At 42.1% G+C, this 25,967-nt stretch overlaps 1 protein-coding gene across 1 annotated transcript in view; it reads right to left on the bottom strand.

Moving 5' to 3' along the window:
* The window catches only part of dhx8 (DEAH (Asp-Glu-Ala-His) box polypeptide 8), a 52,530-nt gene that overhangs the window by 6,281 nt on the left and 20,282 nt on the right, over positions 1–25,967 (bottom strand). Inside the window, exons 8-22 of the mRNA XM_038778665.1 lie at positions 22,852–23,055; positions 22,321–22,408; positions 20,927–21,024; positions 20,102–20,249; positions 19,222–19,403; positions 16,430–16,624; positions 15,474–15,659; positions 14,683–14,893; positions 12,633–12,814; positions 9,574–9,714; positions 8,253–8,408; positions 6,123–6,260; positions 5,122–5,250; positions 4,123–4,319; positions 2,503–2,682 (exon numbers count right to left, since the gene is read on the bottom strand). Coding sequence (XP_038634593.1) covers positions 2,503–2,682; positions 4,123–4,319; positions 5,122–5,250; positions 6,123–6,260; positions 8,253–8,408; positions 9,574–9,714; positions 12,633–12,814; positions 14,683–14,893; positions 15,474–15,659; positions 16,430–16,624; positions 19,222–19,403; positions 20,102–20,249; positions 20,927–21,024; positions 22,321–22,408; positions 22,852–23,055 — 2,435 coding nt within the window. The remainder of the gene's footprint in view (positions 1–2,502; positions 2,683–4,122; positions 4,320–5,121; positions 5,251–6,122; positions 6,261–8,252; positions 8,409–9,573; positions 9,715–12,632; positions 12,815–14,682; positions 14,894–15,473; positions 15,660–16,429; positions 16,625–19,221; positions 19,404–20,101; positions 20,250–20,926; positions 21,025–22,320; positions 22,409–22,851; positions 23,056–25,967) is intronic.

Raw genomic sequence — 25,967 nt, 5'->3', positions numbered from 1 at the left:
CTGGGTTCAATTCCAGCCTTGAGTGACTGTGTGGAGTTTATGCAATCCCTATAAGGATTCTATGATTCAATGTACATGTGTGACAGCTCTCTGTCTGCTATTTAAATGATGCCGGCGTTGGACTGGGGTGGTGATGAAGGAGCTACACACCGAAAGCTAGTGATTCGAAACAAACCTGTTGGGCTTTAACCGAATGTTGTAAGACTTCTTACTGTGCTACTTAAATGGAAACATTAACAGTTAACATTAACAACAACAACAATATTTTCTTGTCTCAACTGCCTCCCTTGTTGCTCCAAATGTACTCTTTCTTGCACAATAGATGCAAATCCATGCTGGAGTATAGTTCCCATGGTCACCAAGCTCTCCCAGTATCATGCCCCATGCTTTAAGTGAGCATAGGCAGGGAATATGAGCAAATTATTCAAAATGCTGGCTCATAGTCGCACCAGATGTCCCCAACTGGCATCTAAACGTGCAAACTTTGCAGTGAGGAGAGTGTGTGGAGTGGGGTGGGTCACTGGACTGCAATCAGCAACAGGAACTTAAGCCAATTTTTCCTCCTGCCAGCCCTCAGATGTAAAATCCAGTTGTGGTGTGCCCTATCCACTGTGACCAGATACCTTCTGCTCAACCCCAGGAACCTTACTGATCTGTATAGCGTGGTACCATACACAATGCTTTTATTCAGCAAGCCATCAAGAGATCTTTGTCATACATATAAATACCACAAATATGCAAGTATCGTGTAATGTAAACTGTTTACGTGTACTACAGACACTGCAGTAAAAAAAATACTGTCATACGCGTTATGGAAAAAAACTCTATGGAAAAAAAACACCAAAGGTTTGAACAAGGACATGCCATAGGAGAAATCACCTCAAAGTCCCACTTGTGAAATAGACGTTCTGGAATATTTGCCCAATATTCCAGCAATAACATACAAGCAGATGATGACATCCCACTGGTGCCATAAAATAAATAGCACGGTTCAGTTTGTCACTCAATGCAAAGGCTAAATGTATGACTTGAAAAGCAACGCAGCCTGGATTAATTGTTTGTTTAAAAAATAATGGCAGATCAAACAGTAGGGCATATTTAAACAGGAGATAAATAAAGTTAAATGTCTCCCTCTTCTGGGTAAAAGATACGCAGGAATGAGGAGAAACTAGTAAAAATGATGGTTTAAAAATATGCAAATGATAAATACAGTGTAAAATAATAAAGAAAATAAAAAATAAACAGAAATCAAACAGGGAGCTTAATATAGGTGAATATGGAAAAAGATTGGCATAAGGAAAAAGTAGCAAAAAGCTTTTACAAATACATAAAGAATTGATAGGTTGGCTGGCAGCACTTGAAACAAAGAAACCATCTTATAATTGAGAGTGAAGGAATGGCAGTAATAAGTAAATAATTTTGTTTCAGTATGACAGGGGAAAATGAAGCTAAGATCGTGCACGATTTGGACAAATACAAAGAGCAAGGATATTGAAGTTTATTGATGGTACTAAACACAAAGCGTCTGACAAACAGTGAAGAAGGCAGCAGAAGAACACAGGTTAGTGGAGCGAGAAGGTCTGTGACAGATGCAGAAAAATGTGAAGTAGTGCATTTGTGGGACATTACTACAAAATATGCAGCTGGTTTTGAATTTGTAAACAAAGATGGTTAGGGTATAGTTGGAGGACTTTAAGTGTGGTTTGACTCATTCCATTATTGCAAGGACATTAGTCAAAGGGATACAGCAAAATTATGATAAATCTACAGTAGTAACAAGAAGTCATAGATGTGAAGAACAGCTTACACATGGAACTGAGAAGATAATGGGAGTTTGTCAAAATTATGAATTGATAGGGCAAATAGTAAGAACTTACCTCCTTGGCAAATTGGCAACAAGGGACATTGCTTCAGGATAGCAGGAAAAAAGGCAGAAATTAGGAAGAATTCCACCCCCAATGCAGAAGAGTGTGCTACCATGAGCAACTATTGAGGCAAGGAACGTAACAGGATCTTAAAAAAAGACCAACATGCATATCTACCAGCCTCCCCGAACAGGCGCCGGAATGTGGCGACTAGGGGCTTTTCACAGTAACTTCATTTGAAGCCTACTCGTGACAATAAGCGATTTTCATTTCATTTCAAGTACTGAGCAATCAAAAAATACCAAAGTCTTGTGTGGCCCCTCACAGGGAAATGCCATTCCCCCCCCCCCCCCCCCCCCCCCCCCGACCTTCTTCCTTCAATAAATAAAGACACGTGCACCAGTGGCTTAAGTGCCTCCTCTAACTCCGAGCACAACATTTGTCTCGAGAGTTTGGGAAACTGCTCATCATTTGGACAATCTCAAAACGTATCACAAATTTAATCTGCAATACTTTTACATTGCTTGCAGGTAAACAGATTTCAGCCGTACAAAGTGGGCCAGACCCAACAGTCGACAGAGGCGTTCTGCAGGGTGGTTAGTTTTGACACTGCAATTATCTCATTAACATTACATACCATTCAGGCTGCCTGTTGAAGAGAGCACTGGAAGGGTGAATGTACACCACCTGCTGGTCAATCAGTGTACGGTATCCCTCTTGTGGGTCCTTCTTAGCTGCATTGCGGAAGAAGCCACTGCAGATTGCTTTCTGAACTCGCACCGTGGCTTTTCCACATGAAACAACATCCAGTTTATGCCTATAAGAAAACACAAACTAAAAGATTGGTAAATTGGTCACAATACAAAAAGTGTTTAGTTTCACTTAATGGCACAGATATACTTTAAAAGATCCAACCCAGACTTTTATCCACCCCAACATTTCTTAAAAGGTTAACATTTGTACAATGCCTCTCACAACTACTGGAAGTCTCATAGTACTTTACAACCAACAAAGCTGCCTCACAGCTCCAGGGACCCGGGTCCAATTCCAACCGTGGGTGACTATGTGGAATTTGCACTTTCCCCATGTGTCTGTGTGGGTTTCCTCAGGGTGCACCGGTTTCCTCCCACAGTCCAAAGATGTGCAGATTGGGTGGATTGGCCATGTTAAATTGCCCCTTAGTGTCCAAAAGGTTAGGTGGGATTACTGGGTTACAGGGTGGAGGCGTGGGCGTAGGGTGCTCTTTCCAAGGGCAAGTGCAGACCCGATGGGCCGAATGGTCTCCTTTTGCACTGTAAATTCTATGATCTATGAACTGAAAGAGGGATGTTTCAGATTGCTATTGTGCATATTCCAGCAACTGATAAGAAAATGATAGAGCCTTGAATACCCGAGGTCTGGTGTGTTATCTTTCCAGTCATCCTCTGCTAGGGATATTGCGCATTCAATGGAGATCTTTCACATTCAATGAGAAGTGAAAAAGTGCAAAACATCAGGCAAGACTATCAAATAAAGCTGCATACTAATTAAATTGTCCAGGTAGTCAAAATATGTCATCATACATAAAAGTTCATTCATTTTCTTTTTAAATTTTGAATACCCAATTCATTTTTTGCAATTAAGGTACAATTTAGCGTGGTCAATCCAGTTACCACGCACATCTTTGGGTTGTGGGGGCGAAACCCACGCAAACACGGGGTGAATGTGCAAACTCCACACGAACAGTGACCCAGAGCCGGGATCGAACCTAGGATCTCAGCGCCATAAGGCAGCAATGCTAACCACTATGCCACCGTGCTGCCCCAACAAGTTCATTCATTATGGATTTGTTCATTGGACCAATAACTAAATTAATAGATACAATATGCATATTGTATCTAACTTCACCTCGCTAAGGAATATACTCCTGAGAGTCACTGGTCTAGTAATCCCAGGGCAATGATCTGGGGACTTGGATTCAAATCCCACCATAGCAGATGGTGAAATTTAAATTCAATTAAAAAAATCTGGAATTAAAAGTCTAACGATGACCATGAAACCATTGTCGATTGTTTTAAAAAACACATCTGGTTCATTATGTCCTATAGAGAAGGAAATCTCGCCGTCCTTACCTGACCTGGCCTACATGTGATTCCAGATCCCCAACAATGCGGTTGACTCTTAACTGCCCCCTCAAGGGCAATTAAGGATGGGAAATAAATGCTGGCCCAGCTGACAACACCCATGTCCCGTAAAATAATGAAAGATTTTGCGATACCTGTCCATGATACCCAGCATCTGCTTGCGGATATCCTGAGCTCTGCGAAGGGAACGTGCTTGGATGAAGTTTTCATAGCACCATGGATTGGAGAACTTATTATTTTTCCATGAATTGTAGACAGCAAGCAAGGTGAGGTGATCTCCTTCTGCTTGGTGGAACTTGGCCTTCTTCTGGTCTGCAAGAGCTTGCTTATCCTAGCAGTGATTTAAGAGCATAAACAAACAATGAGCGAGAGAGCACAGATTAAGTTGCCAACTGCAAATGCTTAAACAGAATTAAAAAATGACAGCTGCTGGAATTCCGCCACAAATCGAGAAGACACTGAAATGCACAGGTCAGTTAAGTCTGTAAAAAGAAAAGGCAAGCTAGCAACTCAGGTGTTGGCCTTTTATTGGTCCATTTCTGATGAAGTTTCTACAACTGAATCGTCAGCCTATCTTTTCTCTTAACAGATGCTGATGGAAGTGTGATTTTTTTTTAAAATTGAAACTAATGTTTTCACATTTATTGGTAATTTATTTGCTCAATAACTGATTTCTTCCGCTTGCTTTAATGTAAAAAAAAAATTGGTTTCTAAATGGGTAGAAAACCAGGTACCTCATGATAAATTCCCGCATTTCTAGTTTTTGCAGAAAACCCTATCTTAAAGAAAATGTACGTGCAAAATTAGGCTTGCGATCTCAATTCCATGGATGTGCTCTGTATTTGCCCAGAATGGAGTTATAACAGGGACACATTTAAGTGATGTTGTGGAGATGCGGGCTTTAGACTGGGGTGGGCACAGTAAGAAGTATTACAATTCCAGGTTAAAGTCCAACAGGTTTGTTTCTAATCACTAGCTTTCAGAGCGCAGTTCCTTCATCGGGAAAGCGACTCACCTGATGAAGGAGTTGTGCTCCGAAAGTTAGTGATTCGAAACAAACCTGTTGTACATTAAGTGATGCACAGGAGGTTTAGTTAGCACTTTCAATTATCAGCCCAGTTAGATTTGCTTACCTTTGGGCGGTAGAAAACATTCTGTACGGACAGCATGGACACAATTGTCAACATCTCTTCACTGCAGCCTAGGTGTACAGACATGATCAACATTTTACATAGCATGGGCTCCAGAGGAAACTCGGCCATCTGAGAAAGGTGTGTAGAAATGGTACATACAGCTTAATACCAAAATTAATCAGAATTCAATTTTTCACATTGTTTATTAATGCGAAAGGTAGCTGGGATGCAGTATGATCTTCTGTCGATTCAAGTCAACATTTAGTTTAAAAATAAACTCGGAATTGTCATTCTTTGCATGATGTCAATTTAATTAACTTAACAGGCAATTCAAATCAAGTAACTTTGAATTAGAAGTAGACTGTATCAAGCTGAGTGAAGACTGATGCAGTCCATGTCCATATGTCCAGGACACGATTTCCAGACTCTTGTGACAAAATGAGTTATAAACAAAATACAGTGGGTTATAGATCCTTTTGCTAAAGAACTTGAGTATCCGATTGGGATGAGCTCATAGCTCAGCTCTGACAATCAATCAAAATAAAATCAATACAAAAAACTTAAATCAACAGAAAATTTAATAAGCCTAATCACCTTGTCCAGCTAGCCAATTTGGCCATTGCAAAATTGTGCAGACACATCTCATTCTATGGAAGACAGTTTTATGATCACAGCGACATCAGCAGACACTGCAATGTTAATAGCTGCGTGGCTGACCTATGTGCTGAGTAATAAATGGACCTAAATGAGAAGCCAACCACTTCCTGCTTAGTACTTAAGATTACTGATATTTAAATGAACAAACTTCAGGCATCAATAGTCATTCAACTTAATAACTTGGTAAATTTTCTATTACAAAATAAGCAACCAGCACAACTCCCCAGCCCAAACACAAGTACAATCACCTGAACTGATTCCCCTCATTTAATACAACAGCGGTTAGAAATGTGATGTTATCAAGCCAAAGTTAGTTTTCCAAAGATCCACTAAGTTCCCCTTACCCTGCGCCCGAGTCTCGTCAGTAAACCTTCATCATCCAGTGCTCCTAATGTGTACAGTTGTTCCATGGCAGTGATAAGGGTCTCCATAGGTGGGGCATCCATAAAATCAAATGAAAGCAGGTCATTGATCCCCATAGCCTGAGACAGAGAAAGGTTTCATTGTGAAAGTACATATATTTTGAATGCTAGACTACTATAGTTATTAAAGCAATTAACCCAGACTCGGATGTAGCTTTTACTTATGTCATGTCCTGATAGTACAAAATTCTTCAGACTTTACTTCTGAACTATACAAAGCTAGATGAGCGGCATCATGCACAACTTACAATACCTCAAGACTAGTGGCGGTGTTTACATAGCAAAGTGATACGTCATCAACACACAAACCTTCGCTAACAATTGACTTTTTTTTTAGTAACAAAATGACAATCGCAGGGCAGATTTTAAGAACTCAGAATCCTGGTATGGGAGCCAGTTAGCTCAATGGCTAGATGGCTAGTGTGGGGATCAGATTAAAGGCAACTGCACAGCCTTCAATCTCCGTTTCAGTGGAGGCAGACTCAGGGTCTGTCTCCTCGTCCTAGCCATAATAATTTAAAAAATAACAGCACCTTCCATTGTTTGGCGAATAATTGCCAAGGATGTGCCCTCGGGTGACATTCTCCCCATGTCGGCATGGGTTTCCTCCGGGTGCTCCGGTTTCCTCCCACAGTCCAAAGATATGCCGGCTAGGTTGACTGGCCATGCTAAATTTTCCCCAAGTGTCCAAAAGGTTGGATGGGGTTACAGCAGGGGTGGGCAAACTACGGCCCACCAAGTCATTAAAAAATTTTTTTTTTTTTTTTTAAGGTTAATGGGGGGGGCTGTTGGGTTTCGGGTATACGTTGACTTGAGTAGGGTGATCACTGCTCGGCACAACATCAAGGGCCAAGGGCCTGTTCTGTGCTGTACTGTTCTATGTTCTATATGAGGCGCCCAGAATCATAACCGGGTGAAGTAATTATTTTACTTAATATACTATGCGGCCCTTTAAAATTGTGAATTTCTGAATGTGGCCCTTGCACGGAAAAGTTTGCCCACCCCTGGGTTACAGTGATAGGATGGGGGACTGGGCCTGCATAGGGTGGTCTTCCAAGGGTTGGTGCAGATGGGCCAAATGGCCTCCATCTGCACTGGATTCTATGATTTGAGTAGTGAGATCAGTTCATTGTCTACCAACAGCAGCATTTAGATAACATTGTTAATGTAGGAACTGCATCAAGGCACTTCACACAACAGAAGCCGAAAATTAAGAAACAGAAATTGTGCAAACAAGGGAAAATTAATAAAGGTGATCAAACTCTTGTTCGAAATTATATCCAACAACAGAAATATAAGCAAACAGGAGTTTAATAGCACCATAAAACTCAGATTTAACCATTAAATATTAAATGGACTTCATTCAATTAGCAATGTTACAGTTTTGAACAGACACTAATCAAAAAATCCTGGCTTATTGGCAAATCCAGAACATAAGTGTCAAGAGAGATATCTATACTCCAGTAGAGCCGGACAAGGTTTCAGAGGAGTTGTGATGCAACTTTAGGGAAACCATTGGCTAGATATCAAACTCTAAAATGACCAATTCTAACCTCACCTCCATTTCAGTTTAGCAAAAAACTTTCAATAATTCCAAAGACACAAAATCTGCAGCAAAAAGCAGCAAAAGTCAGCACAGACATAGAGTGCTAATTCTGTGCTGTCCTTGTATGGTTTTGAAAATATACAGTCTTAAATTTATCTCAACACTCATGTTTTAATGAGGCGGGGATCACAGATTTGTCTCCTCTCTTCACACTTTAACCGAGTTACATCCAGAGCATTTAACAATGTTTGAAGGTGTAAGTAAGGGCAGCACGGTGGCGCAGTGGGTTAGCCCTGCTGCCTCACGGTGCCGAGTTCCCAGGTTCGATCCCGGCTCTGGGTCATTGCCCGCGTGGAATTTGCACATTCTCCCCGTGTTTGCGTGGGTTCCGCCCCACAGCCCAAAGGCTAGGTGGATTGACCACGCTAAATTGCCCCTCAATTGGAAAAAATGAATTAGGTACTCTAAATTTTAAAAGATGTAACTGAAATAGAGATGTAATTTACCTTGAGTGACAGTACTGTACTAGCAAGATTAGTTCTTTGAATTTCAGGAACATTTGTGGTCAACATTTCATCCCTATAGGCACGCTCGGTGTACAGGCGATAGCACTTCCCTGGTCCTGTCCTCCCTGCACGGCCAGCACGCTGTTTAGCTTGAGCCTGTGGACAACAGACAGTATTCAAATCAGTAAGGGAAACAAGGGTTATGGGGATATGGCAGGAAAGTGGAGTTGAGTGTTATCAAACCAGATCAGTCATGATCTCCTTGAATGGCGCAGCAGACTCTATGGGCCGAATGGCCTATTTCTGCTCCTACATCATTTTAAAATGAAACAACTATGGCAAACAAAATTTAGCACTAGGTGGAAATATTACAATTCAAGATTTTTTCCTCCTTTCCTCTTTATGAAAAATGATCAGTTTTAAAGGTCAATTATTAAACTTTCCCTACTGTCTGTTGTATTTATTTATATAGTACAAGAACGGTTAAAGAAAAGTATATTCGGCCTAAAGTTCATCCCTTGTTTGGACAGGCTGGATAGAGAGCAGCTGTTCCCCATAGTTGAAGGGTGAGTTACGAGGGGACACAAGTTCAAGGTGAGGGGATTTGAGGAAAAACCTTTTTTACCCAGAGGGCGGTGAAGGTCTGGAATGCACTGCCTGGGAGGGTGATAGAGGCGGGTTGTCTCACATTCTTTAAAAAGTACCTGGATGAACACTTGGCACGTCATAACATTCAAAGCTATAGGCCAAGTGCTGGCAAATGGGATTAGATAGACAGGTCAAGATTTTTCCATGCGTCGGTGCAGACTCGATGGGCTGAAGGGCCTCTTCTCCACTATTATTCTGTGATTCTGATTCTCTTAGCAGGCTGCACCTCTCAAGCTACCATCCAACTGGAATGTTGAATGCCTTTAATGTGTTACCATGCTGGTGCAAGAAAGCAGTGGGTCTGCTTAGTTGCCAGGTAAAGACAGGATGGAGCTCAACTATGATACCCCTGCGATTAAGTGGCTTCTCTCAGGGTTCACACAGAATAACGTCTATCTGGAAAAGGTACCGAACATAACAGATACCAGCAGAATCATATCCCAGGGGAGGAGCAAAGAAAATTGACTGGTGGATGGAGGAATAAAAGGAAACTAGTTTATTATAAACTATAATGCTGGTAGGAGTAGAAGATGGCTTATTAGTTATAGGCTACTGCACACATATGGCACAGTCTACTAGAGATCTTAAAGACACAATGATGCTGGCTTTGTTTCTAACAAGATATACAATATGACAACAAATTACATTCAAAACAAATGTTTAAAAAGAAAACCTGTGAAATTGGAGTCACCACTAACTGGTCAATGCCAGTCTTTGAGTTGTAGACTTTCTGTTTAACAAACCCAGGATCCACAACATAGTAGATACCGTCAATAGTCAGTGATGTTTCAGCAATGTTGGTGGCAATTACAACCTACAATTGAAAAAAAGTTAGAGATAGAAAAGGTTTAGGGAAACACATCGAATGAATGAATTAAAAAAAAAAAAACAAGAGAGATAGAACCACTAAACCATCTACATTTTGGCCCTTCTTAATCTACTATAACTTTGGGAGCACCTGCCAACAATTGTTGCCACTTCTTCAGAGCTCTTAAGTGCAGGAGATAGTCTCAAAACACTCTACATAGAAAATATAACATCTGCAGACACTGACTAGGGAACTAACAATAGAGAAGGAGCTGGGGTGACTGATGGCATTGTTGATGAGAAGGACTTTGAGAAACATTTGAAAGCACAAAGGGGGGTGTGGCAAGGCAGAGAATCAAGGCAAGTAGAAGAGGAGAATAGCAGCTGAACAATCAGGCACAAATGGAGTAGAGGGAGTGAGGCAAAAAGGTGCTCAGACAGCAGAAACTTACAAAGATTAAGCCTTGAGATGAAACAATGGACTGATGTTCCAGTAATTCTGGTCAATAGTAAGGAGAGAAAACTTTCCCTCAGTGAATAATTACACTACTGAATAATGCAGACAAGGAGAGCCCTCCGCATCTGTGCTGAGTTAGCGTTGCTCATCTGAAATGATGATGGAAGCAAAACTTGGACTGGACTTAAAAAGAAAAAAAAACTATTCACTAGAGTTTATGATCTTGATTACTATCCACCTACTATTGGAAAGCCTCGGATTGTGAATTTCAAGCAAGGGGAGGGTTCTGGTTTGTCTGTAATGACTGACAGTTGAACTCTTTGCCAATGCTCAACGTTGAGATTCATTCAAAGAATGGATATTTTTGAAAGGTACTCGCTTGTTTCTGGTGATTACAAAATTAACAAATTATTACATTGATAAAAGGGAGAAAACTTGGTTGGATGATGGGGGTGAGGGAAAAAGAGGACAAACGATGCAGATACTTGTCTCAGAGTCAGAAGGTTGTGCGTCCCAGGATCACTTCAGAAATTTGAACACATAATTTCAGCTACCATTTCAACAGTACAGAACTTCCTTAGCCCTGTGTTATGAGCTGTGTCTGATGTTGTATGTCCAAACATACCCACATGCTCAAGTGTCTAGCTAAACCTACTGAGTAATGATCAGGAACAGGAACTCTGTTGATTTACTCAATTTCCTTTTCTCCAAACCCAGAGTATGGAGGGATCTTGCATTTCACCTTTCTCAATTGAGATGATGGTTCTAATTAATCTTTCCACAAAACACTTTTTAATTCCATAGTGTATTTGCTTTCAGTTATTTTGCAATTATGCAGTAACCTGTTATGATCCATACACATTTAAGTTGATTGATATGTTTGCTAGTAAGTTAGTAAATAAGTAAATGATTTGGAAAAACTTCCTGCCCCATCCTCTGAATGGCCCAAAGTATTTCGCAGACTAGTCACTTTTGAACCAAAAGAAAATGTGGCCCTCTGTTTGTGCTTCACAAATGTGAAGGTGCTAAATGACCAAATACTGTGTTTTAGTTGTGCTGATTGAGATATAAATGTTGACTAGAACAAGGAGAACTGGAGGCATTGTTTTACAAATGCAATGTTTAACCGAGGCTCCATTTCACTTCCCAATGGGTGCACATAATCCCATAACAGGGAATTCTCCCCCTCCCGACCCCTCGGCCACACCCTCCCCAATCTCAGATCACACATGGAAAATGGCCACTTGAACAAACTATTAGAGTAAGAAGTCTTACAACACCAGGTTAAAGTCCAACAGGTTTGATTCAAACACGAGCTTTCGGAGCACAGCTCCTTCCTCAGGTGATATCACCTGAGGAAGGAGCTGCGCTCCGAAAGCTCGTGTTTGAATCAAACCTGTTGGACTTTAACCTGGTGTTGTAAGACTTCTTACTGTGCTCACCCCAGTCCAACGCCGGCATCTCCACATCAAAACTATTAGAGGGCAGTTGACACCTGCGAAATTGTAACCACCCTCCTAACCAACCCAAATCAGCACTTTCAAAGTTACAAGAGAAAATTGAAGGGTAACAAATAGCAGAAGTGTGCTTAGGGACAGAAGTTAAATGTTTAGTATATATTTAATCATAATTCCATGAATGAATACTAAAGGGAACATTGATCGTCATATAGTTTTACGATCCTTGTATGCCACTAAATATTCTCAGTGGTCTTTTTAAATGTAGCTGTCGATAGAGACAGGTTACGGAAGGTTTTATTTGAAGGAGTGGTTACAAGTAGTAACATCAGGCGGCGAGGAATCTACTGAAGTTCTACAGATGCTGGGTTTCTTTACAAGGAAGCTTGAAAATAAAAGTCGCTCCTGTCCCCGACAACCATCGGCTGCTTTCCCCTTTTGAGAGAGAGAGAGAGAGCTGACTGGTGGTGATTTAACCCGAGGGTCACCACATCTCAGACATGGGGCAAGCTTGAGAGGGCAGGGCCATCGTGGATAATCTCAGCTGGTACGGGAATTGAAGCTGCGCTGCTCCACATCACGAACCAGCTGTCCAGACAAATGTACTAACCATGTCACATACCAGACATTCCATGCTCAATGGGTTTGCTCACTTTTAAAACATTTTTAAAAATAAATATAGAGTACCCGATTATTTTTTCCAATCAAAGGGCAATGTAGCGTGGCCAATCCACCTAGCCTGCACATATTTGGGTTGTGAGCGTGAGACCCACGCAAACATGGGGAGAATGTGCAAACTCCACACGGACAGTGACCTGGGGCTGGGATCGAATCCAGGTCCTCAGCTCCGTGATTCAGCAGTGCTAACCACTGCGTCACTGTGCGGCCCTGATTCAATTCGCATCGTTTTCAGTTCTAACTTAAGTATATTCGTAATTCTACCTACACAGCTCAAAGTTAATGAAACCACACTGCCTGTTTAACATTAAAATAACAGGATTGCAATTTTACCTTTCTGCTGCCAGGAGGAGCGGGATCAAAAATTCTGGTCTGCATCTCACTTGGCAAAGCAGAATAGACAGGCAGAATGATCAACTCTGGCACATCGGGACCCATGGACTTCATTCGCTCATACAAAATCTCACACGCAGTGTCAATTTCTTCCTGACCAGTTAGGAAAACCAGGATGTCACCTATATCCAAAAATAATTTTACAACACGCTTTAAAATTGCACGGAAACTTTTTGTAGAGACAGCAAATCTAAATTTTAGAATTAAAAAAAGAGCTTATAATGCATAGAAGTATTGAGCAGCATAACGTTAAATGCGTTTAGAGAAAGTCGCAATTTCTGTTGGTAAATAGGTTGCAGCTGGTGTGGCGTTGTTTGTCAGGGGTTGGGTGTGGTGGGAAGATGCGGGTGATAGGTGGGAAGAGAGGAAGGGAGATGGTACCTCAAGCAGAAAACTGCACGCAACTATACTATACACCATGGCCTTGATTTTGCAGTCAGTGGCAAATAAATGACACGCGCCATTCTATTGAGCTCAACTTATTCATGGATCTTCTATGGGTTTTTGCACTGGAACGTGCAATTCAAGGTGGTGGATGCCTTTTGCTGGGTATTTGGGGCTTGCAATTAGGTATCTCCTTAACCTGTCTGAATCCTTACTAAGCTACACAATGTCTGAAATAGAAAGTGTAATCTGAAATATTTAGTTAATTGCCAAATGTTGTACAGAAAGTAAAAATGAAAGAGAGAGAAAGAGATGGATTAAGGAAGTGGGAAAAAAGATAAAGCAAAAATAAACTCCAACATTAAAACTGAGGGAATGAGACCGTACACTTGTAAAATATAATTTTCAGTGCTGGAGTGTTTGGAAAAAAATAAGACTTCTCACACTGTTAAAAATTCTCTTATGCTAAGATAAGCCCTGTATTTATCTAATGTGTGCTCTTTCTCTGTTTGTGAATATCGGGTCTCCTGGTGAAGCACAATGATACTTCTACAGGTGTAGGTCTCTTAGAGAACAACTTCTTTACTTCCCTGTTTCACTGTACATATGTGGTGCTTTTACTCTTTATCAACGCTGAGCATCTGATAGCCTTACTATTCATTTTGCTGCTACGCCCAGGCAAATATCAAACAATTTAGTCATTGAGATTATAAATGAGTAGTTCAATTTTTAAGTCACTTGCATTATGAAAATATTATTCAAGCTTCTGGGAAGCAATGACATTGAAGATCAGCAACAAAGGGCGGAATTCTCCGCTCCCGGGAAAAATCGGGAGGGCCGTCATGAACTCGGCCGAGTTTCATGCTGGCCTCGGAGGCCACTCCTCGCCCCCTATTCTCCCGTCCCGGCGGGGCTAGGAGCAGCACTCCGTAATTCTCGGCCGCCAGGCAGTGCGCCGAGAGTGACACAACGGCGGCGCCTATGCGACGTCCGCCGAGCATGCGCAGGTTAGCCGGCTCCAACCCGCGCATGCACGGCTGACGTCACGACGGCTCAAACCCGCGCATGCGCGGTTGCTGTCTTCCCCTCCGCTGCCCCGCAAGACGTGGCGGCTTGATCTTGCAGGGCGGCTGAGGGGAAAGAAGGCGTCCCTTTGAGACGCCGGCCCGACGATCGGTGGGCACCGATCGCGGGCCAGTCCCCTCCCGAACACGGCCGTGGTGCTCACTCCCCTCTCCGCCCCCCACAAGCTTCAATCCAGCTTTTGGTGCCATGTTCACGACGGCAGCAACCAGGTGTGGTTGCTGTCGTCGTAACCCGGTCGCGAATGGCAGGCCCTCGGCCCATCTGGGTCGGAGAATCGCCGGGAGCCGTGAAAAATGGCGAGCGGCAATTCTTCCGAGCGGGGGAGGTGGGAGAATCGCGGGGGGCGCCAGGGGGGCATGTCGTGAGTCGCCCGGCCCTCCCGCTATTCTCCCACCCGGCATGGGGAGTGGAGAATCGCGCCCAAAGTTTTCAAAAAATAAAAATTCACTTGCTTTCGTGAGAATGATAGGACAAAAATAAGATAATTAATCACTAGTGAGAACTGTGTAATGGGAAATACCTGGTGGTTCCGTTAAATGGATCTGCATCACTGTAATTAGACTAGCGTCTAGATAATCGGTCTCAGGTTCCTTAGTATAAAGTACTTCCACGGGGTATGTTCGGCCGGGGATTGTGAAGATAGGTGCCTCGTAGAAATACTGGGAGAACTTAACTGCATCCAATGTGGCTGATGTTACAATCAATTTCATATCAGGACGTTTTTTAACAGTCTAAAAAGGAAAAATAAGCATAGTGAGTTAAAAGGGTGAAATGTTTTACTCATAGCACTGTCCTAACGAAATATATATAACAGCGCTATTCATTGCTTTGAATCATAGGATCAAAACTGTTAGCTATAGAAAAAAAGTGCTTCCACAGGATAAACATTGAAAAAATTCTTATTGCAGTACCTCGAACCTAATGTGCACAATTTGGCAATACAAAGATAAACTGAGAATATGCTGAGCTATTAAATCTTTATATATTTGAAATGGATAACTGACTGAGTTCAAGGTTGTAATCTAATTGAGGTTTAGAGAAGGATCATAAAATCGAAGTTCATTCTCAGAATTTAGAATGTTGCCTGAACAACTTTATTAGATTAGTTATACAAGTCACTTCTTCTGGCCTGCATGTCACGTTCTAAATGTTGTCTTTTGCACCCAGTAATCAAAATTAACGCCAGAGCGAAACACTATACGCCGGCAAATTGGTTCAACATGGGGCTGGTTCAATTACAATGTTTTAATACGCTTTGCTCAATATTTCAGTGGCCTTGAAGCAGTGAAAAAATATTCAATGACCGCTTACCTTTTTCAGAAGCCCAAACAGAACATCAGTGTGGATAGTCCTCTCATGGGCCTCATCCAACATGATGATAGCATACGGAGACAGGTCAGGATCTATTAGGCACTCTCTCAGCAACATACCATCAGTCATATACTTTATCACAGTCTCTGGACTGGTGCAGTCCTCAAATCGAATGGTGTAGCCAACCTGCAATGTTCAGCAGAAAGACGGAATAGGAATGCGCTCACAATTCTAGTATCCCACCAGTTCCTATCATTACCCAATCTTTTTACACACAGTTCAAAGTCATCTATGCAGTCACACATTATACAAATCCCTCATATTTCTTTCAGGAGCATTGAGGCATGTAAACAGGCGGAGAAAAGTGAGTGAAAAATTACTAGAAAGAGAAGCTGCAGTGGAAGAATATCACAGCAACATGATCTACAGTACTGAATGCAGCAGATTACTCATATACTCCAAAATTGTCACAATTTCATAGATTGCATTGCATAGGTTCACTAGAACATATTAAAAGGTTGTGGCATTCTCATCGTTCAGCCATATATTGCAGGTTATATAGTCAACTGAACCACTCCATTTTACTAGAGTTTTACCATATACTGTAGAGTGTATAGGGCACATAAGGTAACAATTACTGTGTGTTGTTATCATAGGAATACTTATTGTCCATGTGAGCTGTGTGCAAATCATGGACTTCAGGGGCTATCTTTAATATGTTCCCACAAATTCATATTTATAGCATGGACAACAATTTGAAGTGGTTCTTAAAAACCATATGCCAACATTAATCTGGACAAGAGCATGTACAATAGAATACTATCCCGTCACTAAATCTGAAATATATCAATTCATTTCAACAGCCCACTGGTGAAAAAGCTTCAAAATGAGAACCATCAAAAAACAAGATCTCCAGTGGAAAATGAATATAAAACATCCAGGCAATTTCAGCTTACCTCTTGACCCAAGCAACAACCATACTCTTCTGACACTCTCTTAGCAACTGACATCGCAGCCACACGCCTTGGCTGCGTGCACCCGATTTTCCCCCGGGTTGTGTACCCTGCCTCTGCCAAGTACTGGGTGATCTGAGTAGTTTTACCAGAACCAGTTTCCCCAATGACAATCAGAACCTGGTTGTCATGCACGGCCTATGGAAAAGGAAACAATTTCATTACCAGAAATTAGCTTTCAAAAAGGCAGGGACACGAAAGCTTGTATACAATTTCTAGTAACTTCATATCATTTTTTAAAAGTATTACAGCAGAACAATCTACAAAAGGAAACGGTGGAAATTACAAAGGATTGGGTTGCATAAGGCAGTTCATTCTGTACGAGATTCCAGCTTATTGCTTCTATTAGTGTATCTGAAATAACAAATGCTCATTTAAATTGGGGACGTTGACTTCAAAATCTAAGTTGCCATTTACAGCACTGCAGCATTCTGCGATAACTGATGCAAGGATTTAACCAGTTCTGGACTGCAAAGGTGACTTTCTTTCTGCCATGCCTGCTGGGTATTTTCAGTGTCTTCTGCTTTGTAACAAGGATCTAATCCAAGTTTTAAAATCAAATCATAAATTATGGTCACCTCCACCTCTAATACTTCTTTATCCCCAAGTCATACTTGGCAGCACAGTGGTTAGCACAGTTGCTTCACAGGGTCCCAGGTTCGATTCCAGGCTTGGGTCACTGTGTGTACAGTCTGCATGTTCTCCTCGTGTCTGCGTGGGTTTCCTCTGGGTGCTCCAGTTTCCTCCCAACAGTCCAAAGATGTGCAGGTTAGGTGGATTGTCCATGATAAATTACCCTTAGTCGCCAAAAAGGTTGGGTGTGGGTTACAGGGACAGGGTGGAGGCGTGGGCTTGAGTGGGGTGCTCTTTCCAGGGGTCGGTGCAGACCCGATGGGCCGAGTGGCCTTCTTCTGCACTGTAGATTCGATGATACTTAATTAAGCAACTGATTATTTTTACATGGAACATGCCATTCATAAAATGAAATATTATACTTATTCAGTCCAAGTGATGAGCTTTTCATTCAAATACCTGAATGGAGTTTTCCTTTAGATTTTAATTGCTTTACAATATTGAGAGAATCAAGATTTCTGTTTCCAGATGTCTTGAAAATCAAGATGCCCGTTTTCAAAATACCAAATTTACAAAGTATTAGAAATCTTTGAACGTTCTATGAGTTCAATTTCACAATTTAAGTATTTTCAGAATATTTGCAGATATTACTAAATAGAGAACTAACTCTATAATAAATTTAGTCCGGCCCCAGTTAAACCCTCTGCACAAATCCACAGCATTCTGTACCTTAGCAGAGCAGAGGAAAATTAACCAAACTGTCCTAACTGCATAGTTGTAGCATGTCACAAATGCCAAACAATAAATACATTGACGCTATGATTCTATCTGCTCCCCAGTTCGGAACTGGGCAGAAACATCAAGTGCTTCTCATTATAGGGCAGCACGGCGGCGCAGTGGTTAGCACTGCTGCCTCACGACGCCAAGGTCCCAGGTTCGATCCCGGCTCTGGGTCACTGTGTGGAGTTTGCACATTCTCCCTGCGTTTGCGTGGGTTTCGCCCCCACAACCCAAAGATTTGCAGGGTAGGCGGATTGGCCACACCAAATTGCCCCTTAATTGGAAAAAAATAAATTGGAGTACTCTAAAGTTTAAAAACAAAATGATTCTATCTGCTAGTTCCTAATTCCAAGAGATTGAACAGATTAATGTTACAACCCAATGAGTCGGCTGCACGTTTATACATATAATTAACATAAACATAAATTTCTAGTTCACACCCAAGAAGCCTCACATAGGGATTTTCTAGTGTCAGGAGAGGATGTCAAGCAGAGTATTTGAATCTCATAATTCTGGTCAAACAGCAATGACTAGCAGATGGCTAGCAACAGGATGTATAACGTCCTCTCAGCCAGCAACTGCAACAATTAGGTATCAAAACACTTACAAAAAAAGGAAGTGGATAAAGAAGCAACAATCACAAACTGAACAATTGCCAAAACAGTTAAAGTTCCCTGGATTGGATACAGCAAAATTAAATTGGTCTAATCCTGTGAATTCAGCGGCATATTTACCCAGGAGTTAGAACTGGTTTTAACCCTGCTAACCTTTCTTGTATAACTATTGTGCTAAGGTGAGTCGGAACCATGCAAAGTCTCCGACTTTAAATCAGACTTTTAGAGATTCCAAGATGGAGGGCAATTGCCGAAAGGAAGTTGAAATTTTCCAGGCAATTCCCATTTATCCTTGCTTAGGGACTTCCAAGGTATTCCCGGCATAGCTTCCAGGGCACAACCCTCCAGGGGCCTGAAGATCTGGGTCATTGATATTTCTTTCAATCCTTCAGTGGACTGTACATTCAATCTGACTGCTGCTATCATTTGATTCTTTTTGGATTGATTCACCTTGAAAATGGATCTAAGAGATGGTGCTGTTCACTGTATGTTGGAATTCCCCACCATACAGGGTAAAGTAAAGCCATAACATGGCTCGGCACAACATTGAGGGCCGAAGGGCCTGTTCTGTGCTGTACTGTTCTATCTATCTATCACTACCTGATAGCTGTAGCCTGCAACTACAGCATCTATGGAATAATTCACATAAAAAAATTTATTTTCAAATCAATCGCCAATTAGATGACGGAGAGAGAAAATTGTGGAGAATTAAATCTATAGAATAAGGTTTAGCGTGACTATATATCAATTTAATGCAATTTATTTTACCTGAACCAGCTGTTCTTTAAGTCTGTAAATAGGTAGGCTCTCTCTCTGCTCAAGAATAGACATTTGGGTTTTACGACCATAGGATGCCTTGTTTCCTCCAAAGGCATGCTTCTTCCACTCGGGTATGTCTTGGGGCATCATTCCTATGCCTCTCATATTTGCTGCAATCTGTCGGCCATCAACTAGAAAATAAAGCCACATGGTTTGGAACTGCCCCACGATCTGCAGGTGCTTTCTGCATTTGGTACAACAAGCATGGCAATTTACTGCACTCAAAAATAATACGTTATTTGGGGTGAGGAGGAGAGAAGTAAAAGGTGCAGTGAACAAGGCATTTTTCTCTACATTCGGAACTCAAATCCATCCAGAATAATGAGTCAAAGCTCTGATTTATTCGTGAGCCGTAGTAGTCTAAGTTGAAAACAGTACAGCAAGTTCCTAGTTGGGCCGCAACGCAAACTGTTGTTAATTTGACAAAATTGATCATTTAATTCTGAGAGACTACAAGGTGGCTGGTGTGTAAAGCGCGGCACTCAAGCAACGGGGAGAGGTCTTCAGGTCTGAGACACATTGTGAGCATCAAGTATCAGAGCTTTCCTCTGCTTCCATTTCTGTTAAGCCGGTGATATTCATTGGATGCTAAAATTGAAAGTGCTCCATTCCCTAGCAATAGCACTTTGAAAAGCAAAAGGCAGAAGAGTGGGAAAAAAGCTACAATATTTTTAATAATGTTGATAATTAGCATGTTTAAACTAGAAAAGCATTAAAATATCAAATTGCAAATTTCTAAAAAACCAGATCAGCAGAAATAAACTATTTACAATCAATATCTTTCCTTCCCATCCTCAGCATAAAGAACCTACTTTAGCCATTAACGTACCATCAGGTAGTGGATCAACCCAGTGTTTATTGAGTCCCATTGGGATCGAGTCCATTTCTGCCTCCCGCTGCGCTTGTTTCATCTCTCGTCTCTCTTTGGCCAGAGCGCTTTGCATCATGGCAGCCTGGGATAGCGAGCCATCGGGATTCTAAACTCAAAGCATAAACCAACATTTTAGCACTTCAATCGCAATATTTTGAAAACAGCGAACCAAATAATTGGGCATGGAAAGTTTTTAAAGCTTTTAATTTAACGCAAAAGCCAAGTCAGCAAATATGCCTCGGAAGCAGCTATGTAAAAAAAAACAACTAAAAGCAGGAAATGTCTGAAACTCTGACAGCAATGGAAGGGTCTCAAAGTGTCAACATATCAGCAAGGGCACTCTGTGATATTGTCAAGTAATTGCCTTATTAAAGACAGGTAATGGTTATTGGCTCAACCATCAACGAGTATAAATGGACACAGCTGGAACAGTTGTTGTAGTTTGTATCTCTGCGGAGTTTGACGCAGAATAAACTTGCTGCTGTATTATTGTTCCATCATATACTAACAGTTAATATTAACAACTCTGGTTGTCTCACTAGAGTGACTGCACTTCAGGATCCATAAGAGCACAAAGCTTCAGTACACAGATATATCCACTCCCTCACAAACCGAATAATTACAATGAGCAAAGTACAACGTATGGAGCTTCCTGGCTCGAAGACGAGCTGCAGATTAATGCAACATTCCCAAAAGTAAGCAGAAAACATGCTTCACAAATTCAGCACAGAGCAATGGCAAAGAGACAACAGAGATTCTGGATTCTTCAATTCTTTTGCATACCTTTACTATTTTAACAGGGCTCATGTCCATGCTTTGCTTGGTGTGTCCCCTGAGGAATGGAGGCTCTTCTTCCACTAGCTCTATCTCAAGGTCCTCATCTGCAAGATAATTGACAATGTGTATCAATAACTCATCAGACTGCATGTAAAATATCACTCAATTTTTCATATTTGATTTTTACTGTTGCAGAAATGTCCAAGACATCTCAATTTGATAAATTGACTGTCCTGAACCAATCCACAATACTGCAAATGTAGAAAAATACAAAATAACACAAGAAACATAAAAAAAAATATGCAGCAAGTGATTAGGATCTGGATTGCAGTGCCCGAGAGTGTGGCAAAGGTATATTCAGTCACGGTTTTCGAAGAGGAATTGGGTAAACACCTGAAGAGAAAAGAATTCAGGCTCCGGGGAAAAGGCAGGGGATGGGTTGGGTAGCTCAAAGAGAACTGCCTACATTATTCTACAGACAAACGGTTGTGACTTACTGAATTAATCCAGTCATTGAGTGTCATTGAGTTCAATTGTGTAATACTCTCCCTTCACATATTTCATCATCCACCTTTGTATGTTATAAAGCAGGAGATGTGTGAAAACACAATAAACCAATTGATAGGAGTCAAATAGATCTGTTAGGGCTTAATTGATACAACTAAAAGAAATGTTTAATTCCTTCATGGCTGTGCCGGTATTCATTGCCCATCCTTAATTGCCCTTGAGGGGGCAATTAAGAGTCAACCACATTGCTGTGGGTCCGGAGTTACAGGTAGGCCAGATCAAGTAAGGACAGATTTCCTTCCCTAAAAGGACATTAGTGAACCAGTTGGGGTTTTAAGACAATCAACAATGGTTTTCATGGTCATCATTAATTCAAGACTTTTTATTTAATTCAAATTTCAAACCATCTGCAGTGGCGGGATTTGAACCTGGGCCCCCAGAGCATTACTCTGGGTTTCTGGATTACCAGTCCAGCTGACAGCTTGCTAAGCATGGTGCCACTAAACAATTTAAAAGTGATGAATTTACAAGGTCTTAACAAATTAGTGAAAAGCAACCAACAATTGTTTTTAGATAAAGTGCGTTTATCACAGTAAAACATCCCAAGGCAGTTTCACAGGAGTGTTATCAAATAAATTCTGAGACCAAGCACCATAGGCTGATCACAAGATAAGGAGCATCTTAAAGGGGAAGAGAGAGGTAGAGAATCAGGGAGGTTTAGGTCAGGAATTCCAGAGCCGAGGAGCTAGGCAGCTGAAGGTGCAGCAGCTAGTGGTGAAATGATGAAAACCTAAGCTTAAAGTAAGCAAATACAAAAATGCGACTTGGGTGTTAGCATATTTCCTTTAAATCAAGGTGCCCAGTAGAAAATAAGAACTCTCGATGAGTCATACCTTCTTCATCATCAACTTTAGGAAGGATGCCTGTTTCTTCATCAAAGTCAGGATACTCTTCTTTTGAGATAACATTTGCTGCAATCATCTGAAATTTGAATCATATGTACAAAAAAATTAATAAGAGCATTCTGCTCCGTTTTCAAATTCATTGTGCATTCCTTGAAAAGCACGATTCACCTATCAACCCTGATTCATGTCATGAATTAGTGCCACCTAGTGGCAGGAAACCCATAGTGCAGGAATTTCGCCACTGCTTTGTTCCAAGTGGAATCTTCTCTGAAATGCCACCTCAGTGTTAGTTTCAGAAAACTATATTAAAATCTCTCCAGTTAGCATTACGTTTAACATTCGGCAGTTGAGCGAAAAAATAGAACAATGGCACAAATCAGCCTCTAAAAATATAGATGAACAGTGTTTCATCTGAAACAGCCATGTCTTTTCCCTGCAGATGGCATCTGATATATATTGTGCTGTTCGGCATTTTCAGTTTTTACTCTGGTACATTAGTCTGTGTCAACTGGCCCCCACCTGTTTGATCTCCCACTTCTCGGGATCGGAGATTTTTGTGAGCCGTTTGCGTTCTAGTACATCGTCCTCAACCTCGGGGGTGTTGACCAATGAGAGATTACTGGGTCTGTCAGGGTTCCTCATGGTTGTTTCCTCATTGTTTTCTCCGCCAACATTTCGACGCCGGTTTGGATTTAGATCCTCTCCAGTCTCTTGATCTACATCCTAAGGGAAAATATTGAAGCAGGAACATCTTTAGTTCAGAGCTAATCAACCAACCCTAAACTCAAAAAAAAGGGCTTGGCTATTTGTTTAACTCTGACACCTGTACAGAGCCTTAACTAGTTTAGATCATGAAATTTAAATTTTACTTTGAACAACCAATTGCAATCCAAAATTTAATCCAAATTCACATTCTTTATAATTACCTTCATACTTTTAAAATATACATATAAATCTATGTATTTTATTCCAAACACAATCTACAAACCACAATCATCCAAAGACACAACCAAATTACAGTTTGTCATTTTCCTCATTTTCTCCCAACTAACACAACCCTACCCTTCCAAAACACCCCCCATTCCCTCCCCGCTGGTGTCGAAGAGATCCTTGAATTGAGACCAAAACTCTCCATCTTACATTAAACCCTTCCTCTGACCCTCTAAGAGTGAGCTTATTTTTTTCCAATTGTAGCAACTCTGCCATATCCTTCAACCACACCAACACCCTGGGCGTACCACCAGCCTTCAACCCAATAGGATTCGCCGGTAGGCAATCAGAGTGGGGAAGGCCACAACATCAGGCCCTCTCCCCTCCAGAAGCTCCGAAACTCTGAAGATCCCACTATTGGGCACGGCACCATCCTCACTCCCACGGTTTCCGACAATATCTTAAAGATTGAGATCAAGAATTCCCCCTATCTTCAGACAAGACCAAACATGGGCATGATTCGCAGGCCCCCTTGTACACCTCTCACATTTGTCTCCTACCTCAGGGGGAAACTTGCTCATACGAGCCCACATCATATGGACCCTATGCATCACCTTAAACTGCATCAGGTTCATCCTGGTACAGGATGATATTGAATTCACCCAACGCATAATTTTACGCCTGCCCCACCCCCATCCCCCGCCAATTCTATCCCCAGCCCCTCCTCCTACTTCAGTCTCATCTCCTCCACTGCCGCCTTATCCATTTCCAACAACCATCCGTAAATATGCGCAACCCTCCCTTCCCCCAGCTCGTCCAATACCGCATGCCTTGGCAGCTGAGGGAATGAGGGGAACTCCTTGTGCACAAAATCCCACACCTGCATGTACCTGAATTCACTCCCCCTCGGCAGCTGGTACTTCTCCTGCAACTCCACCAGCCTAGCAAACCTCCCCTCCACAAACAGATCCCTTACCTACTCTACCCCTTCCCTATGCCAACTCCTGTGTGTCACGGCTATTCTTGCTGATACAAACCTGTGATTCCTGCATAATGGGGCCAGCATAGACATACTGCCCACTCCAAAGTGCCACCACAGCTGGTTCCAGACCTTGAGGGCCGATAACCAGGACAAGGCTAACGGTGTACCTCATTAGGGAGAACAGGTGAGGGGCCTTCGCCAGGGCCCTTAAGCACACCCCCACACAGGAGGCCTCCTTCACCTCTACCCATTCCGCCTCCACCACCGTCGCACCTTTTTCACATTTGCCGCCCAAAAATAATATAGCAGGTTTGGAAGCGTCAGACCCCCCACTCGCCGTCTTCTCTGTACAAAAGCCCTCTGAATCCTGGGTACAAAGTCAGAGATTAACTGATCTAACCTCCAAAAGAATGTCTTGAGAAGGAATATCGGGAAAGACTGAAAGACAAATAAAAACCCTAGGAAGAATGTTCACATTAATGGTCTGCACCCTCCCTACCAAGGACATTGTTAGGTCATCCCACCTCTTTAGATCCCCTTTTACCCCTTCTATCAAACTGACCAAATTCCACTTCTGCATCGTGGCCCAGTCGTGGGCTACCTGAATTCCCGAATACCGAAACCTTGTTTCGGCCAGCTTGAATGGCAGGCCTCCTAAATTAGCACACCTCCCCTGGTCATTCACTGGGAATATCTCACTCTCAATTTCTAAAATAAAAAAGAAATAGTAACTTCTGGCGCCTTTTCCTTAGATGGAGTCATCGTCACATTCAACAGTTGCCTAATGTTGTTTGATAACTTCCACCCCTTAATAAAACCTGTCTGATCCTCAAATACCACCTCCGGCACACACCTCTCCAATCACCTTGCCTGCACCTTGGCCAGCGGCTTCACATCGGCGTTTAAAAGGGAGAGGGGCCTACAAGATCCATAGTCCACTGGGTCCTTATCCTTCTTCAGGTTTGAAGTTATCGATGCCTGAGCCAGCGTGGTCAGCAGCTCCTCCCGCACCAATGAGTCTCTATACATCGCCAGCAGATGGGGGGTCCAACACTGCCAAAAACTGTTTATAAAATTCCACCCGAAAACCATCGGCCCTGGTGCCTTCCCCGATTGGATCAGCCCAATGGACTCCAATATCTCCTGCATTCCCAGTGGCACCTCCAATCCCTGTCCCTTCTGCCGCTCCACCTGCAGGAATACCAGATTGTCTAAAAAGTGCCTCATCTCTGCTTCCTTTTATATGCAGCGTGGTCTAAAATCATAATCGTTGCATATTCCACTTCCACGATCCCCGGAAGTATTGACTTCACCACCACAAAAAAATCTATTCAGGAATATACCTGATGCACATGGGAAAAGAAGGAAAACTCCCTCTCTCCCGGATGCCTAAACCTCCAAGGTCCACTCCCCCTGCTGTCCATGAGTACCCCCAGCTCCTTTGCCATTCCCAGCTTGGCCAACGACTTTGGGCTCGACCTACTCATCCTGGGATCTAACACTCAGTTAAAATCATCCCCCATTATATTGACGCGAATCCAGGTCCGGAATGAAAGCTAACATCTTTTAACAAATCCCACGTTGTCCCAGTTGGGCGCATAGATATTCACTAGGACCACTGGCCAAATCCCATTCACCATCATGTACTTCCCTCCCACGTACCGATCCTCGCTAGTCACCAGAAATACCACACTTTCACTAAACAAAATCGCAACCTCTCTCG

This window comes from Scyliorhinus canicula, chromosome 19, assembly GCF_902713615.1.
Source record: "Scyliorhinus canicula chromosome 19, sScyCan1.1, whole genome shotgun sequence".
Taxonomy (NCBI): domain Eukaryota; kingdom Metazoa; phylum Chordata; class Chondrichthyes; order Carcharhiniformes; family Scyliorhinidae; genus Scyliorhinus; species Scyliorhinus canicula.
This window is presented reverse-complemented; position numbering and strand designations above follow the sequence as displayed.